Source organism: Arachis hypogaea, chromosome 20 (genome assembly GCF_003086295.3).
Source record: "Arachis hypogaea cultivar Tifrunner chromosome 20, arahy.Tifrunner.gnm2.J5K5, whole genome shotgun sequence".
Classification (NCBI taxonomy): Eukaryota; Viridiplantae; Streptophyta; class Magnoliopsida; order Fabales; family Fabaceae; genus Arachis; species Arachis hypogaea.
Window position 1 is genome coordinate 89,756,280 of NC_092055.1, and position 19,042 is coordinate 89,775,321.

At 40.3% G+C, this 19,042-nt stretch overlaps 1 protein-coding gene and 1 non-coding gene across 2 annotated transcripts in view; one reads left to right on the forward strand and one right to left on the reverse strand.

Annotated features, from left to right (window-relative positions):
• Positions 1 to 565: 565 nt before the first annotated feature.
• Positions 566 to 19,042, reverse strand: part of LOC140183105 (uncharacterized) — a 31,048-nt gene continuing 12,571 nt past the window's right edge. Inside the window, exons 2-7 of the mRNA XM_072231121.1 lie at positions 16,865 to 17,016; positions 14,442 to 16,024; positions 13,419 to 13,946; positions 1,670 to 1,709; positions 1,407 to 1,574; positions 566 to 747 (exon numbers count right to left, since the gene is read on the reverse strand). Of these exons, the coding sequence (XP_072087222.1) occupies positions 566 to 747; positions 1,407 to 1,574; positions 1,670 to 1,709; positions 13,419 to 13,946; positions 14,442 to 16,024; positions 16,865 to 17,016 (2,653 nt within the window). The remainder of the gene's footprint in view (positions 748 to 1,406; positions 1,575 to 1,669; positions 1,710 to 13,418; positions 13,947 to 14,441; positions 16,025 to 16,864; positions 17,017 to 19,042) is intronic.
• On the forward strand, positions 18,028 to 18,131 carry LOC112787498 (small nucleolar RNA R71). Its single transcript, XR_003194909.1, has one exon. It is a non-coding gene; the product is annotated as a small nucleolar RNA R71 (small nucleolar RNA).

Genomic DNA, 19,042 nt, shown 5'->3' on the forward strand with positions numbered 1-19,042 from the left:
TTGCCTTGTATTCTCCTCTTGGGTTGGCCATGGTATCACTGGGAAATGTATGTGTGGGCATTGGAATCTACTTAGATAAGCTTGCTAATTGTGCTTCCAACTTTGAAATTGTTGCGCTTTGATTCCTTATGTTTGATCTGCACTCTTCTTGGTTGGCATCCATCTTTCTTTCGGCTTGTATTTGTCTCTCCAAAATATTGGAAATATCTCCTGTCAGTTGTGATGACATCTGTGCTATTGCAGCTTCCACTCTTTCAAAATTACTCTTGATTTCACATGGTTGCATGGTTGGGGTTAATGTTTCTTGGTGGTGGTTGCTGTGTGTTTATTGGGTGGAGTGATATGATATATTTTGTGAGTTGTGATAAGGTCTGTTGTTGCCTGACTGATGGTTGGAGTTATGGTTGTTGTATTGGTTGGATTGGTAAGGTTTGTTGTGGTCTTGGTTGTGGCTTTGTTGGTTTCTCCACCTAAAGTTTGGGTGGTTCTTCCAACCTGGGTTATATGTCTTGGAGTTTGGGTCATATGGTGGTCTAGAAGAATTGTTCACATAATTTGCCTACTTCTATTCATTTTCAACTTTTGGAGCATCTTCTTCCTGTGATGGTGCTTGAGCTTGGACAACTGAAACTTTGCCAGTCTCCATCCTCTTTGTTAGGGCTGCTAGTTGTGCTGCAATCATCTTGTTTTGTGCTAACAAGGCATCCATAGAATTTAACTCCAGCACTCCTTTCTTTTGTGATCTTTCTGAAGCATAGAAGTATTCATTTTCAGCTACAGTCTCTATAACATCTATGGCTTCTTCAATGATTTTCTTCTTGTTGAGTGAACCCCCTGAAGAGTGGTCCACAGCTTTCTTTGCTTCATATGATAGCCCTTCATAGAAGATGTGGAGTTGAACCCATTCGTTGAACATGTCCGGAGGGCATTTCCTTGTCAATTCTTTGAACCTCTCCCAGGCCTCATAAAGTGTTTCACCATTTTGTTGTCTGAAGGTCTGCACCTCAGCTCTCAATCTATTCACTCTCTGTGGGGGTAGAATCTAGCTAGAAATTTGTTTACAACCTCATCCCAAGTTGTTAGGCTCTCCTTAGGAAATGCTTCCAACCACTTTGTTGCCTTATCTCTGAGTGAGAAAGGGAACAAAAGTAGCTTGTAAGTGTCAGGGTGTACACCATTGGACTTTACAGTGTCACAAATCCTCAAGAATGTAGTGAGGTGTTGGTTTGGGTCCTCCTGGGCTCCCCCTCCATATGAGCAATTATTCTGAACAAGTGTGATGAGTTGAGATTTCAACTCAAAGTTGTTAGCATGAATTGTTGGTTTGAGAATGTTGCTGCCACAGTTTCCTGGATTTGGGTTGATGTAGGAGCCTAAGACTCTCCTCTCTTGCCCAATATGATTACTAGCATCCACTCCAACATGGTTTTGTACTTCTTCTTCCATAGTAGCTCCTAGATCTTTCTCTACTACTTTCTCTCCAACTATGCCTTTGCCTCTTGCTTCCTTCCTTAATCTAAGGAAAGTCCTCTCAGGTTTACTATCGAAGGAGGATGAAGTTTCTCCCCTTCTACCTGTCATACATTCAACAAATAGCAAGCAGAGGGCATGTGAAAGAATCACTCTTGTTAAGATTGATGGTTATCTTGGTTGATGCAATTAATCAAACAGTTAGAAGAATGGAAATATGAACAATGAATAACAAAAATCTGAAGTAAAATAAAAATAAAACAGAACAGAAGGAAAATTAAAGAACTGAAAAAAAAAATAACAAGGAAATGAAAATTCTTAATCTAGCTCTCCAATCAATCTAGTCATTGTCAAATTCAAACCAATCCCTGGCAACGGCGCCATAAAACTTGATGGGCCGGAATTCACACCCCATGTAAAAAATGATGAATTCGTTCTTTTGGAAAGCACACCAAAAATTATCGTCAAGTAATAACCCACAATGGAGTGGGATCATATCAATAGAGATTGGTATACTTGAGCAACTTTAATTGATTGTTGAATTAGTTAAGCTAAGCAAAATAAATGGTGATTGCAGAATTGTAAATGGGCAGAAACATAAATGGCTCAAAAGTAAATATAAGCAGTAAAGTGCAGAAACGGAAATGACAATAATGTAAAGTGCAGAAACATAAATGACTCAAAAGTAAATGGGAATGGGGATTTACAGAATATAAAGAAAGCTATAAAGAAAGTGGAAGATAAGAATAGGGAGAATTCATTGAGATCAGGAGATGTTGTTCTCTTTGGATTAGATCCAGTTCATCCCATCTTCAATCATGCAACTCATTGACCTCTTGGCAATCATGATTGATTGAGCCCCAATCCCTTGGTGACTCAATCTCTCAGATCTTGATCAATAGCCAATTCCTTGGTCTAATTGCTCATAAAGAGAGATATGCTTGGTCCCTGATTATACCATACATCATCATAGGTCCAAGTATAGGGAGGATTATATGTCACCATATCCAAACAACAAAATCCAGATCCTACTCAAGTGTGAAAAGGGATTTCTAGCATGGTTTCATGTTTCCTTTTCCAAGGTTCCCATGAAACCCATTTTGCATTCAACCTCTTTTTCAAGATGATTGAACACTAACATTAAAACGAAATTCCTTCTAGCAAATCAAAGAGAAGATGAAGAGAAGAAGAAATTAACTATCATTAATCCATCAAGTACAACAGAGATCCCTCTCTCAATGAGAGGGAATTCAGCTACTCATAGCTCAGAGAAAAGTACAAGAGATGGAAGAGATGATAAAGTGAAAACTAAATCTAACTACAACTAATAGGTCAACTGCTTAACCCCTTTCTTAGTACTTTCTTGGGCTATTTATACTACTCCTATCACTAGAATAAAGAGAATACAAAAGAGAAAAGAAAAATACAATTTGGAGGGAAAAGAAACTTAATAAACGTGACCTTCTAGGTTGGCGTTTGGCTGGCATTCAGGTGGCGTGCCACGCCTATCCTCCAATTTGGCTTGGTGCCTCATGCCAAGCTCTTCAAGTGGCACGCCCCATGTGTTGATTTCCCTGGCGTGCCATGCCTTCGAGCCCAAGTGGCACGCCCAGGGTCTTCTTAAGTGATGGTGTTGGCCTAGCGTGCTACGCCTTCGAACCCAAGTGGCACGCCCAGGCTTTTTCCTTCTATCTCCCTTCTCTAGAAAGTTGAACTAACGTGGCACGCCCAGGGTCTGGTGTGCCACGCCCAGCATTCTTCTTTGATTCAGTAGCTGGCGTGCCACGCCTGGGTCCTCAAGTGGCACACCTTAGTGAGAATATGGAGCTGGCGTACCACGTCTTCAACACCAAGTGGCACGCCCAGCCTTTGCTTTGGCCCTTTTGAGTGCTGGCGTGCCACGCCTGGGTCTTCAAGTGGCATGCCCAAGTGACAATGGAGAGTTGGCATGCCATGCCTTCGACATCAAGTGGCACGCCCAGCCCTTTTGGCTTTCAACCTCTTCTCTGGAAACTTGTACTAGCGTGCCATGCCTTGATGCTCAAGTGGCACGTCCACTTCAATGTGGTTATTTCCAGCTTGGCGTGCCACGCCTGGCTCTTCAAGTGGCACGCCAAAGTGATGATTTAAAGATGGCGTGCCACGCCCTCGATACCAAGTGGCATTCCCAGCCTTTTGGGTCTTCAATATTACTCTCTGGAATCTTGTACTGGCATGCCACGCCTTGGTGCTCAACTGGCACGCCCCTTTAGTGTGATTCTTATTAGCTTGGCATGCCACGCCTGGCTCTTCAAGTGGCACGCCAAAGTGACAATTTGAAGCTGGCATGCCACACCTTCGACACCAAGTAGCACGCCCAAGTGATGATCCCCTCTGGATGGATGAACTAGTGTGCCACACTGATGAGCGGATATTTTATACGCTTTTTGGGGTTAATTTCATATAGTTTTTAGTATATTCTAGTTAGTTTTTAGTTTATTTCGATTAGTTTTTAGGAAAAATTCATATTTCTGGAATTTACTATGAGTTGTGTGTTTTTCTGTAATTTCAGGTATTTTTCTGGCTGAAATTGAAGGAGCTGAGCAAAAATCTGATTTAGGCTGAAAAAGGACTGCTGATGCTGTTGGATTCTGACCTCCCTGCACTCAAAGTGGATTTTCTGGAGCTACAGAACTCGGAATGGCGCGCTTCCAATTGCGTTGGAAAGTAGACATACAGGGCTTTCCAGCAATATATAATAGTCCATACTTTTCCGAAGAATAAACGACGTAAACTGGCGTTCAACGCCAGTTCTCTGCCTAATTCTGGCGTCCAGCGCCAGAAAAGGATCAAAAGTTAGAGTTCAACGCCACAAAAGGATCCAAAACTGGCGTTGAACGCCCAAAACAGCCTTATGCACGTGAGAAGCTTTAGTCTCAGCCCCAGCACATACCAAGTGGGGCCCCAGAAGTGGATTTCTGCACTATCTATCATAGTTTACTCAATTTCTGTAAACCTAGGTTACTAGTTGAGTATTTAAACAACTTTTAGAGACTTATTTTGTATCTCATGACATTTTAGATCAAAACTTTGTACTCTTTGACGGCATGAGTCTCTAAACTCCATTGTTGGGGGTGAGGAGCTCTGCGGTGTCTCAATGAATTAATGCAAGTATTTCTGTTTTCTATTCAACATACGTGTTCCTATCTAAGATATTCATTCGCACTTCAACCTGAATGTGATGAACGTGACAATCATCATCATTCCCTATGAACGCGTGCCTGACAACCACTTCCGTTCTACTTTAGATTGAATGAGTATCTCTTAGATCTCTTAATCAGAATCTTTGTGGTATAGGCTAGATTGATGGCGGCATTCATGAGAGTCCGGAAAGTCTAAACCTTGTCTGTGGTATTCCGAGTAGGACTCTGGGATTGAATGACTGTGACGTGCTTCAAACTCGTGAGTGCTGGGCGTAGTGACAGACGCAAAAGGATAGTAAATCCTATTCCGGTACGATTGAGAACCTGCAGATGATTAGCCGTGCGGTGACAGCGCACCTGGACCATTTTCACTAGAAGGATGGATGGTAGCCATTGACAACGGTGATCCACCAACACACAGCTTGCCATAGGAGGACGTGCATGCATGAATCAGAAGACAGAGGAAAGCAGAGATTCAGAACACAAAGCATCTCCAAAACTCCAACATATTCTCCATTACTGCACAACAAGTAACCTTTAATCCATGCTCTTTTATTTATTCGCAATTCAACTGATAAATATAATTGACTTTCTGACTAAGAATTACAAGATAACCATAGATTGCTTCAAACCAACAATTTCCGTGGGATTCGACCCTTACTCACGTAAGGTATTACTTGGACGACCCAGTGCACTTGCTGGTTAGTGGTACGCGTTGTGAAAAGTGTGATTCACAATTCGTGCACCAAGTTTTTGGCGCCGTTGCCGGGGATTGTTCGTGTTTGGACAACTAACGGTTTATTTTGTTGCTTAGATTAGGAAAAATTTCTCTTTTTGTTTAGATTCTCGTATTATTGTCGTGTTAAAATTTTAGAATCCTTATTTTCTTATTAAAACCTTTTTTAAAAATAATTTTTCTATTAAATCCTGTGCCAAACTTAAAGTTTGGTGTTTTCTTGTTGATTTCTCTGTGTTTTTCAAAAATTTTAGTTTGGTTTTCTAAAAATTTTAAGCTTGGTGTTCTTCCTTCGTGTTCGTGTGTTCCTGTGAATCTTCAAAGTGTTCTTGAATTTTCCTAGTGTCTTGATCTTAAAATTTTTAAGTTTGGTGTTCCTTAGTGTTTTTTTTCCTTAAAAATTTTCGAAAACAAGGAGCATCAGATCTAAAAATTTTAAATCTTGTGCTATCTTATTATTTTTCTCTCTCCTCTTTAAATTCAAAAATATCTTTTCTCTCTGTTTTAAAAGCAAATTTTCGAAATCTATTTCTAAAATTCAGATTTTTATTTTAAAATTTAAAACCTTTTTCAAAAATTATCATATCCTTTTCAAAACTTCCTAACCACTTTCTCTCTCCTCAATTTTTCGAAAATCTTCACTCATTTTTTTTATTTATTTTAATTTGATTTATTTTGTTTTCGAAATAAATAAATAATTAAATAAATAAAAATATTTTTTTTTATTTTACATCATCTTCCTTTCTTTGTCATGGACCTAAGCGGAAATGAACAGTCCAGGAGGACTCTGGGGTCATATGCTAACCCCTCTACTACTTCATATGGGAGTAGTATCTGCATACCCTCCATTGGAGTCAGTAGCTTTGAGTTGAATCCTCAGCTCATTATCATAGTGCAACAAAATTGCCAGTATTCCGGTCTTCCATAGGAAGAACCTACAGAGTTTCTGGCACAGTTTCTACAGATTGCTGACACAGTACATGATAAGGAAGTAGATCAGGATGTCTACAGATTATTACTGTTTCCATTTGCTGTAAAAGACCAAGCCAAAAGGTGGTTAAATAACCAACCTAAGGCCAGCATAAGGACATGGAAACAGCTGACAGAAAAATTCCTGAATCAATACTTTCCTCCAAAACGGATGACACAGCTAAGGCTGGACATCCAAGGCTTTAAACAAGGAGATAATGAATCTCTTTATGATGCCTGGGAGAGATACAGAGAGATGCTACGAAAATGCCCCTCTGAAATGTTTTCAGAGTGGATTCAGTTAGACATCTTCTATTATGGGCTTGCAGAAGGAGCTCAGATGTCTCTAGATTACTCAGCTGGTGGATCTATCCACATGAGAAAGACAATTGAAGAGGCTCAAGAGCTTATTGATACAGTTGCCAGGAATCAGCATCTGTACCTAAGCAGTGACCCTTCCATGAAAGAAGAGGTTAAAACAGTAACTGCTGAACTAAGCCCTGTGAAACAAGCTACTGAATTCAATCATCAATTGGACTTTCTAACAAAGCAGTTAGCCGAATTTAAAGATAGGCTACAAGAGACAAGAATGGCTAATATGCATATGGAAGAACAGTTTAGGCAAACAAAGCAGCAGCTGTCAAGACAAATAACAGAAGAATGCCAAGCAGTTCAATTAAGAAGTGGGAAAACATTAAATACCCCACCTCAAGGCAGCAAAAAGCCAAGAAATGAGCAAACCACCCAAAATTCACCTGAGGACAGAAAGAGCCCAGGGAAAAATAACTCTGGCGCTAAAACGCCAGAAATTTGGTGGAAGGCTGGCGCTGAACGCCCAGATGGTACGCGGAATCGTGATTACACTTTAATTATGTAAAATTCATTGCTCTTTCTTTCCCTGGAAATGGTGCCAAAAACATGATGCCAAGACCATGGTTCACAACTCCGTGTAACTAACCAGCAAGTGCACTGGGTCGTCCAAGTAATACCTTACGTGAGTAAGGGTCGAATCCCACGGAGATTGTTGGTATGAAGCAAGCTATGGTCACATTGCAAATCTCAGTTAGGCAGATATAAATTGATAATGGTGTTTTCGAATAATAATTAATAGAATAGGGATAGAAATACTTATGTAATTCATTGGTGAGAATTTCAGATAAGCGAATGGAGATGCCTTCGTTCCTCTGAACCTCTGCTTTCCTGCTATCTTCATCCAATCAGTCTTACTCCTTTCCATGGTTGGCTTTATGTGATACATCACCACTGTCAATGGCTACTTTCGGTCATCTCTCGGGAAAATGATCCATTGCCCTGTCACGGTATGGCTAATCGTCTGGAGGCATCACCCTTGTCAATGGCTTCATCTTATCCTCTCAGTGAAAATGGTCAACGCACCCTGTCATGGCACGGCTATTCATCTGTCGGTTCTCGATCATGCTGGAATAGGATTTACTATCCTTTTGCGTCTGTCACTAACGCCCCGCAATCGCGAGTTTGGAGCTCGTCACAGTCATTCATTCATTGAATCCTACTCGGAATACCACAGACAAGGTTTAGACCTTCCGGATTCTTTTGAATGCCGCCATCATTCTAGCTTACGCCACGAAGATTCTGGTTAGGAGATCTAAGAGATACTCATTCAGTCTAAGGTAGAACGGAAGTGGTTGTCAGGCACGCGTTCATAGGGAATGATGATGATTGTCACGTTCATCACATTCAGATTGAAGTACGAATGAATATCTTAGAAGCGAAACAAGATGAATTGAATAGAAAACAGTAGTACTTTGCATTAATCCTTGAGAAACAGTAGAGCTCCACACCTTAATCTATGGAGTGTAGAAACTCTACCGTTAAAAATACATAAGTGAAATTCCAGGCATGGCCGAGAGGCCAGCCCTCAAACGTGATCTAAGATAGCATACAACTGATCAAAGATACCTAATACAATAGTAAAAGGTCCTATTTATAATAAACTAGCTACTAGGGTTTACATGAGTAAGTAATTGATGCATAAATTCACTTCCGGGGCCCACCTGGTGTGTGCTTGGGCTGAGCTTTACATTCCACGTGCAGAGGCCATTTGTGGAGTTGAACGCCAGGTTTTGATCCATTTCTGGCGTTCAACTCTGGTTTTGGATCCTTTTCTGGCGCTGGACGCCAGATTTGGGCAGAGAGCTGGCATTGAGCGCCAGTTTACGTCATCTATTCTTGGCCAAAGTATGGACTATTATATATTTCTGGAAAGCCCTGGATGTCTACTTTCTAACGCAATTAGAAGCGCGCCATTTCGAGTTCTGTAGCTCCAGAAAATCCACTTTGAGTGCAGGGAGGTCAGAGTCCAACAGCATCAGCAGTCCTTCTTCAACCTCTGAATCTGATTTTTGCTCAAGTCCCTCAATTTCAGCCAGAAAATACCTAAAATCATAGAAAAACACACAAACTCATAGTAAAGTCCAGAAATGTAAATTTAACATAAAAACTAATGAAAACATCCCTAAAAGTAACTAGATCCTACTAAAAATATACTAAAAACAATGTCAAAAAGCGTATAAATTATCCGCTCATCACAACACCAAACTTAAATTGTTGCTTGTCCCCAAGCAACTGAAAATCAAATAGGATAAAAAGAAGAGAATATACTATAAATTCCAAACTATCAATGAAACATAGCTTCAATCATATGAGCGGGACTTGTAGCTTTTTGCCTCTTGAATAGTTTTGGCATCTCACTTTATCCATTGAGGTTCAGAATGATTGGCATCTATAAGAACTCAGAGTTCAGATAGTGTTATTGATTCTCCTAGTTCAGTGTGATGATTCTTGAACACAGCTTCTTTATGAGTCTTGGCCGTGGCCCTAAGCACTTTGTTTTCCAGTATTACCACCGGATACATAAATGCCACAGACACATAATTGGGTGAACCTTTTCAGATTGTGACTCAGCTTTGCTAAAGTCCCCAATTAGAGGTGTCCAGGGTTCTTAAGCACACTCTTCTTTTGCTTTGGACCTTGACTTTAACCGCTCAGTCTCAAGTTTTCACTTGACACCTACACACCACAAGCACATGGTTAGGGACAGCTTGGTTTAGTGATGCGCATAAACTAGTTATGCCACGATTTAGGAAATTGCACGATCGGCAAAATTCCTTCCGGCAAGTGCACCGGTTATCGTCAAGTAAAAACTCACAATAGAGTGAGGTCGAATCCCACAAGGATTGGTTGAATGAGCAATTCGGATTAGAAGTGTGTCTAGTTGAGCGGAATCAAGAATTAGATGAGAATTGCGGAATGTAAAATTGGCGGGAAACGTAAATGGAAAGAAATTGAAATGGCGAAATCTTAAATTGCATGAATTAAAGAGCAGAAGCTAAATTGCTGAAATTAAAAGGGAATGGGGGTGATTGCATGAATTGAGTTGTAGAATGTAAAGAGAAAGTGGAAATCAGAAATGGGGAATTCATTGGGTTATAGGAGATATTGAGATCTCCGAATCAAAACATGTTTATCTCTTCCTCAACCAATGCGTTCATTGAATTTTGCTTGGCAATCTTATATGATTGGATCCCAATCCCTTGGCTCACCAATTCTCTCTAAAAACAAACAAATTCCCAATCCCTTGGTTTAAATGTTCATAAGAAGAGATGATGCTCGATCACTGATTATACCACACAGTTTCATGAACCACAATTTGGTAGGATTACATGTCACAATATCCATCCAAACCCCAATCCAATTCACTGTGAGAAAGCTTCTCTAGCATGAATCCTCCATTCCTTTCCCAAGGTTCCGAAGGATTCCAATTATGGGTAGTTTCTTTCCCAAGACAACTACCCAATGGAATTAGATCGAGAAGCTTTCTAACAAAATTCAAGAGAAAAGATTGAAGAAGAAGATAAACTATTATTGATTCATTGAATTACAATAGAGCTCCCTAACCCAATGAAAGGGGGTTTAGTGAGTCATAGCTCTGAATTCAATTACAAAGGTATGAAAACTAGCAAAATGAAAGGTTCAAAGTCCTTCCTAACTTGAATTCTATCCTATTTATACACTTTCTATATTGAGCTTCTGTTGTGTTTCTTGGGCTTTGAGGCCTCTCCCTGCTTTCCTTTTGCTTTGGGTTTATGATCCATAATCTTGATGAGGCTGCTGATCCACATTCTGTAACATTCATTGAGCCAACTTAGTGATAATCAAGTAATGACACATGACTCAACAAATTGAAATTCCAGACTCATCAATCCTTCAGGCCCAATCCCATAAACCATGATATTCAATTGGGTTTCATACCAGAGTAAGTTTAAGTTAATGTTTGTGCTCAAAAGCTAACTTAAACTGCAATATTTTTGGCCCAGAAACCTTTTCCAATAGTGGCGTTTAAGTTGCAGTTTAAGCTTAAACTACAGCTTAAACGCCAGACACTTCCAGTGATGCCTTTTGTGGAAGCACGTTTAAGCTTCAGTTTAAGGTTAAACTGAAGCTTAAACGTGGAAATGGAAGAAGGCAGCCCTGGAGGGTAACGTAGTCGAACACGTTTAAGCTTCAGTTTAAGGTTAAACTGAAGCTTAAACGTGGAGATAGGAAAGGCAGCCCTGGAGGTCGAACACGTTTAAGCTCCAGTTTAAGGTTAAACTGGAGCTTAAACGTGGAAGAGGAGAAAGGTAGCCCTGGAGGTGTCGAACACGTTTAAGCTCCAGTTTAAGGTTAAACTGGAGCTTAAACGTGGAAGAGGAGAAAGGTAGCCCTGGAGGTCGAACACGTTTAAGCTCCAGTTTAAGGTTAAACTGGAGCTTAAACGTGGAAATGGAGAAAACAACCTTGGAGGAGAAAACTTGGTCGAACACGTTTAAGCTCCAGTTTAAGGTTAAACTGGAGCTTAAACGTGGAAATGGCTCCCTGGTGCATTCCCCATTTCTGGCGTTTAACTTCCAGTTTAAGGTTAAACTGGAGGTTAAACGCCACTTTCACCCTTTCCTCAGCTTTCATGATTTTGCCGTTTAAGTTCCAGTTTAAGCTTAAACTGGAACTTAAACTCCACATGTGATATTCAAGCTTCCTTTATTGATTTTTGTTGCTTCCTTGCCTAGCCTCTTCTTTCCTGAAAACATCCAAACAACTGCATCAAAGTCTTGCAAATTTTCATGAGAATCTTCCATTCATAGCATTCAAGTAATATAACTAAAAACTCATGAAATTTGCATAAAAATCATACTGTTTGGATGGTTCATTGCTTTGTTATTCATTTAACCATTCTTGGTTACTTTAAGCTCAAGAAAGCACATAAAACAACTAAAACTAACAGAAAAATGCTAGTGAAACTCGCCTAAGATGCCTTGGCATCACAACACCAAACTTAATACTTGCTTGTCCCTAAGCAAGTCCTGAGTTATTTGAGAAGAAAGTATGAAACAGAAAGCAATTACATTGGCTATATTAGTAAGCACTTGTAGTTCATCAGAAGGGTTTTATGCAGAAAGTTGCAGTATCACTTTTTCATTCTTATCAGGTAAGATTATCACTTTTTTTATTGCATTCATCAAACACTGCTATGGCCTCTTGTTATTCTTATGTCCTTGGCACTTTTCTCTTCTTTGTTTTTCTTTTCTTTTCCTTTGAGCTCCTTTGCTCCTTGTTTGCTTAGTGTCATGTGTTGCACAAGCCTTTGGCATTTTCTTTTTCTTATCAGTGCACTACACATATCCACTGCAGGCATTTTAGTTCACATTTCTTCTTGAGACATTGGTGCCCAGCACCTCTTTGTGTGACTAAATGTTTTGTATTTAGGTTGCTCTTGATAATGGACTTTTGGTTGATAATCCCGGGTTAGTTAACCCAAGTTACCAAGTGTTGAAACACTCCTCAGAACCTATTCATCCAAGCATATCCTTAATACATAAACACCACAGGCATTTGTCTCAGAAGTTCGAACCATTGGTGCCTAGCTTATTTTCTCAATTTTTTTGCTTTTTGGTTGCCCTTTTTCAGTGGCTTTTTCTTCTTCTTTTTCTTTCTTTTTCATGGCCAAAGACATTTATTTATCAAGATCCATAGACAGTTTTCAATTTCTACACAAAAAATGATAATTCTACACTTTATTTCCAGTGATCTGACTAAACAATCAAGCATGCATACCACCACTTAATTCTACTTGATTTGTCACTAATTGAGCCAAGCTACTTTTGTTCAAACTTTTCTTTTAATTTTTGGAAACAGAACAAGCACGGCAAGCATTTGTTTAAGAAGGTGAAGATATATCCAAACATCTAGGCATTCACTATATTCAAAGCAATAAACAGACAAACATACTAGAACTTTCATTCCAGAAAGATTCAACAATTACAGTTTAAATCAGAACAAGCATGCTTTTGTTTGCCCTTTTTAAAGAATTGTCAAGGAACAATACCACCTTGTGAAATTCCTTGTTTTCTCTTTGTTGCCAGGAAACAATTTGATTTCTCCTTCTTCTCCTAGTTGTTGTTTCATGCTCTTTCTAAGATCCTTGTTTCCTTTCCTGCAAAGAGTGATGAAGTTGCTTGCTTCTCAAGCACTTGAGTGGTTAGCTCAACTATATATGGGTAAGTGTCTGAGTCTTAAGTTGGTGTGTGAACACCAAACTTAGTCTTCTACTTACTCCTCTGCTCTTTGAGTCCTTGAATACTCTTTGGAATGAAGTTGCTACTAAGGATTTTAAGCATTTCTATGATTGCTTAGAATGGTTGTTCCTTTCATATAATTCAAAGGTTGTTGTGTTCAGTTAATCTGTGTGGTGGAACACCAAACTTGGAGTCACACATTCCCCTTTGAATTATTGATCCACGAATTCATTGTTTGGTGTGAAACACCAAACTTAATTCCTTGCAATGCACAGAAACTACTTCACCTTTTTATTGAAACAAATAAAAGAAACAGCAAGGTAGTATTACCTCAGGTTGGGTTGCCTCCCAACAAGCGCTTCTTTAACGTCATTAGCTTGACGGTCAGCTGCCTCAGTTGAGGTGATATTTAACTTTGTCCTTCTCCTCCACATCTCCCAAGTAATGTTTGAGTCTTTGACCATTCACCGTGAAGGTTCGTTGTGACTTTTCTTCCATGATTCCTATTTGTCCATATTGGGAGACTTTGGTGACAAGGAATGGTCCAGACCACCTTGATTTTAGCTTCCCTGGAAATAGCTTCAGCCTAGAATTGTAGAGCAATACTTTTTGTCCCTCCTCAAATTTCCTTGGGGCTATGTTGCTGTCATGCTTCTTCTTTGCTCTTTCTTTGTAAATTTTGGCATTCTCATAAGCTTCAGCTCTGAATTCTTCCAACTCTTGAATTTGCAACATCCTTCTTTCTCCAGCAGCTTTGCTGTCCAAGTTCAAGAGTTTCAAGGCCCAGAATGCCTTGTGCTCCAACTCCAGTGGCAAATGGCAAGCTTTTCCATATACTAGTTGGTAAGGAGACATTCCAATTGGTGTCTTGAAAGCTGTCCTATATGCCCAAAGAGCATCATCTAGCTTAATCGACCAGTCCTTCCTTGAAGTTCCCACAGTCTTTTCCAGGATTCTTTTGAGTTCCCTATTAGATATTTCGGCTTGCCCACTTGTCTGTGGATGGTATGGTGTGGCTACCTTGTGTTTGACTCCATATTTTAGAAGCAATGCCTCTAATGGTTTGTTGCAGAAGTGGCTTCCTCCATCACTGATGATTGTTCTTGGAACCCCAAAACGGCAAAAAATGTGTTTTCTGAGGAAGTTCATGACTACCTTATTATCATTGGTTGGAGTTGCTATTGCTTCAACCCATTTGGAGACATAGTCTACTGCCACAAGGATGTAATTATTTGAGTATGAGGTGGGGAAGGGTCCCATGAAATCTATCCCCCATACATCAAACAATTCAAGTTCCAGAATGAATTGTTGTGGCATTTCATTTCTTCTTGGCAGGTTCCCCGCTTTCTGGCATTCATGGTAGTGCTTCACTAGTTCCTTTGCATCTTTGAAGATAGTGGGCCAATAAAAACCACACTGCAACACCTTAGCTGCTGTTCTTTCTCCTGCAAAATGTCCTCCATAAGTGGAGCCATGGCAGTCCCATAAGACTTCCCTTCCTTCTTCCTCTGATATGCATCTTCTGAGTATGCCATCCGAACATTTTTTGAACAAGTATGGTTCGTCCCAGATGAAGTATTTAGCATCATTTACCAATTTCTTCCTTTGATGCTTGTTAAATTCCAACGGCAAACTCCCAGTCGCCTTGAAGTTCGCTATGTCTGCAAACCAGGGTGCTTTGTGAATTACCATGAGTTGTTCATCAGGAAAGCACTCATTTATATGTGTGCTTTGTGCGCTTCCTTCTTCACATGGTATCCTTGATAAATGATCTGCCACCTTGTTCTCTACGCCCTTCTTGTCTTTGATTTCAATGTCAAATTCCTGCAACAAAAGAACCCATCTAATAAGTCTTGGTTTGGATTCTTGTTTAGCAAGTAAATATTTTAAAGCTGAATGATCAGTGAAAACAATGACTTTAGATCCAATGAGATAAGATCTAAATTTGTCAAATGCAAAGACTATTGCCAAGAGTTCTTTTTCAGTGGTTGTGTAATTCCTTTGGTTATCATTCAATACTTTACTGGCATAATAAATCACATGTATCAAATTGTCTTTCCTTTGTCCTAACACTGCCCCAACAGCAAGGTTTGATGCATCACACATCAGTTCAAAAGGTAAGTTCCAATCAGGTGGGGCAATGATAGGTGCAGAGAAAAGTTTTTGCTTCAAAAGTTCATAGGCTATCATGCAATTTTTATCAAATACAAAGGGTGTATCAGAGACAAGCAAGTTACTCAAAGGTTTGGCTATTTTAGAAAAGTCTCTAATAAACCTTCTGTAAAAGCCAGCGTGTCCCAAAAAACTCCTAATTGCCTTGACATTACTTGGTGGAGGTAATTTTTCAATGAGTTCCACCTTAGCTCTGTCCACCTCAATGCCTCTATTCGAGATTTTGTGGCCAAGGACTATTCCTTCTGTGACCATGAAATGACACTTTTCCCAGTTTAATACTAGGTTGGTCTCTTGGCATCTCTTAAGCACCAAAGCAAGGTGGTGTAGGCAGCTAGGAAAAGAATCTCCAAACACAGAAAAATCATCCATGAAAACCTCAATAAATTTTTCAATCATGTCCGAAAAGATGGACAACATGCATCTTTGGAAAGTGGCAGGTGCATTACACAATCCAAAGGGCATGCGTCTATAAGCAAAAACTCCATATGGACAAACAAATGATGTTTTCTCTTGATCTCTAGGATCAACTACTATCTGATTATAGCCTGAGTATCCATCCAGAAAGCAATAGTAGGCATGTCCTGCAAGCCTTTCAAGCATCTGATCCATGAATAGGAGTGGGAAATGATCTTTTCTGGTGGCTTCATTGAGCTTCCTGTAGTCTATGCACATCCTCCACCCAGTGACAGTTCTTGTGGGTATGAGTTCGTTCCTCTCATTTGGCACCACAGTTATGCCACCTTTCTTGGGCACTACATGGATGGGACTAACCCATGGGCTATCAGAAATGGGGTAGATTACCCCTGCCTGCCATAACTTCATGACCTCCTTTTGTACCACTTCTTTCATGACGGGATTCAATCTTCTCTGAGCTTGAATGTAGGTTCTAGCATCCTCTTCTAACAAGATTTTATGCATGCATATGGATGAACTTATCCCCTTCAAATCAGCTAGGGTCCATCCAATGGCGTCTTGATGAGTTTGTAGCACATTGATCAATTTTTCTTCCTGTTCTTGGCTCAGGGCAGCGCTAATGATAACAGGATAGCTCTCATTACTACCCAAGTATGCATACTTGAGATTAGAGGGCAATGCTTTGAGCTCAGGTTTTGGTGCTTCCTTCTCTTCTTTCACTCTATCTGGCATGCTTGGCATGGTTGTTTCAGCAGCCTTGATGTCACTATCTTCAATATCCTTGGTGAACTCCTCCTCTGCCACTTCCTTTGTTGTTTCCTCAAAGGTTTCTTGTACTGCAATGTCCACTACATCCACCCTCATGCATTCCTTTAGTGATTCTGATGGATAGCTCATTGCCTTGAATACGTTAAACACCAATTGCTCATCATGCAGTCTAAGAGTGAGCTCACCCTTTTGGACATCTATGATGGCCCCTGCAGTAGCCAGGAAGGGTCTTCCCAGAATTATTGAAGCTTCGGCTTCTTCCTCCATATCTAATACCACAAAATCGGCAGGGAATATGAAATCTCCCACTTTTACCAACAAATCTTCAACTATCCCATGAGGGAATTTAAAGGTTCGATCTGCCAATTGGAGGGCCATTCTTGTTGGTTTGACTTCCTCAATCTCCATTCTTCTCATCATTGTTAGAGACATCAAATTGATACTGGCCCCTAAGTCACACAAGGCCTTCTCCACCATGACTTCTCCTATGATGCAGGGGATTTGAAAACTGCCTGGATCCTTCAGTTTCTGAGGCAATTTGTGTTGAATGATGGCACTGCATTCTTCAGTCAACAACACAGTTTCCTCATTTCTCCAGCTTCTCTTTTTGGTCATTAATTCCTTTAAGAATTTTGCATAGAGTGGCATTTGCTCTATTGCCTCAGCAAACGGAATGTTGATTTGAAGCTTCTTGAAAATCTCCAAAAATCTGGAGAATTGGCCATCCTTTTCACCTTTCATCAAACGTTGAGGATATGGTGCTTTGGGTGTATACGGCTTCAGGACCTCTTTTTCTTTTTCTCTTGTTGCAGACGGTGTAAAGGATTGTCCCTGTTCCTTATCTCTCACATTTTCCTTTGCTTCATCCTCTGTGGGTTCACTTGAGATCTCCTTTAGCTTTTTTCCACTTCTGAGGGTTATGGCTTTACATTCTTCCCTTGCAATAGCCTTGGCAGCATGAGAAACACTTGGCCCAGGGATTTGCTTATACAAATACCCAATTTGATTTTCTAACTTCTGGATGGCAGCTCCTTGGTTTTGCAAGTTGGAAATTACTTCTTCCTTAAAAGCTTTCAATTCGATTATGTCTTGACCCATGGTTGCAAGCATTCCTTCTATCCTGTTTAATTGATCTTGAAATTGTTGGTTCGGATTAGGTTGGGTAGGTCGATTATTTTGACCTTGATATGATGGTTGGGAGTAAGTGTTTTGTGTGGCTTGGTATGCTCTTTGGTTGGGGTTTTGGTATGTGGACTTGTTATGTTGGTTTTGCTGGTTTCCCCACCCAAAGTTTGGGTGGTTTTTCCAGCCTGGGTTGTAAGTGTTGGAATGTGGATCATATGGTTGCCTTTGTTGATTTCCTACATAATTGGCCTCTTCCCAATCACCTCCTTCAGTGCTTTCTTCCTCTTGATCTTGTGTGTGTATTGCAGCCACTTGCTTTGTTTCTAATTTCCTGGTGAGCTCTGCTAGTTGCTTGGCAAACACCTTGTTTTGGGCTAGAATTGTATCAACATGGTTCAGCTCCATGACTCCCTTAGTGTTGTGTCTCTCTGATGCATAGTAGTACTCATTCTCAGCCACTGTCTCAATCACTTCAATGGCTTCTTCCACAGTCTTCTTCCTGTTCAATGAACCTCCTGATGAATGGTCTACAACCTTCCTTGATTCATAAGAAAGTCCATCATAGAAAATGTGCAATTACACCCAGTCATGGAACATGTCTGGTGGGCATTTCCTTGTCAAATCCTTGAACCTCTCCCATGCCTCGTAGAGAGTTTCACCATCTTGTTGTCTAAAAGTCTGAACCTCAGATCGAAGCCTATTGACCTTTTGTGGGGGGTAGAAACGTGCCAGAAACTTGCTTTCCACCTCGTCCCATGTTGTTAGGCTCCCCCTTGGGAATGATTCCAGCCACTTAGCTGCCTTGTCCCTAAGTGAAAATGGGAACAAAAGCAGTTTATAGGCATCTTCCTGGACTCCATTGGACTTCACAGTGTCGCAAATTCTCAGGAATTTTGTGAGATTTTGGTTTGGGTCTTCATTAGCACTCCCTCCAAATGAACAATGATTCTCCACAAGTGATATTAGCTGTGGTTTGAGCTCAAAATTGTTAGCCTGAATGGGTGGTTTCTGAATGCTGCTACCACAATTCCCAGATGTTGGGTTTATGTATGAACCAAGAACCCTCCTCTCGGGAATGGCATTGTTTCCATCAGCTCTCCCATGGTTATGAACTTCTCTTTCCATGTTGAGATCTAGAGCTTCCTCAAAATTGTCCTCAGATTCTCCTTCAGATTCTTCTTCTCCCAGTACTCTCTTCCCTCTTGCTTCCCTTCTAAGTCTATGAAGGGTCCTCTCTGGTTCGGTATATGGAGGAGTTGATGTCTCTCCTCTCCTACCTGTCATACAAGAACACAGCACAGGCAACAAACAAGTAAAATACTCTTGGTTAATGGAAGAGTATGGTTAGAGCAGTTGAGGAATTAATTCAAATAGTTAGTGAGTCAGTGAGTTAGTTGCTTGAATTTAAAGGCATAAAGAAAGAAAGCATGTAACAGAGTGCAGAAATTAAAATTCAACAAATAACTTGAACTGAATTAACAAAGCAAAAAAAAAAAATGCCCAATCTAGTTAACTTCCAATTGGAGAATTGTCAATCGAAAACCAATCCCCAGCAACGGCGCCATAAACTTGATGCGCATAAACTAGTTATGCCACGATTTAGGAAATTG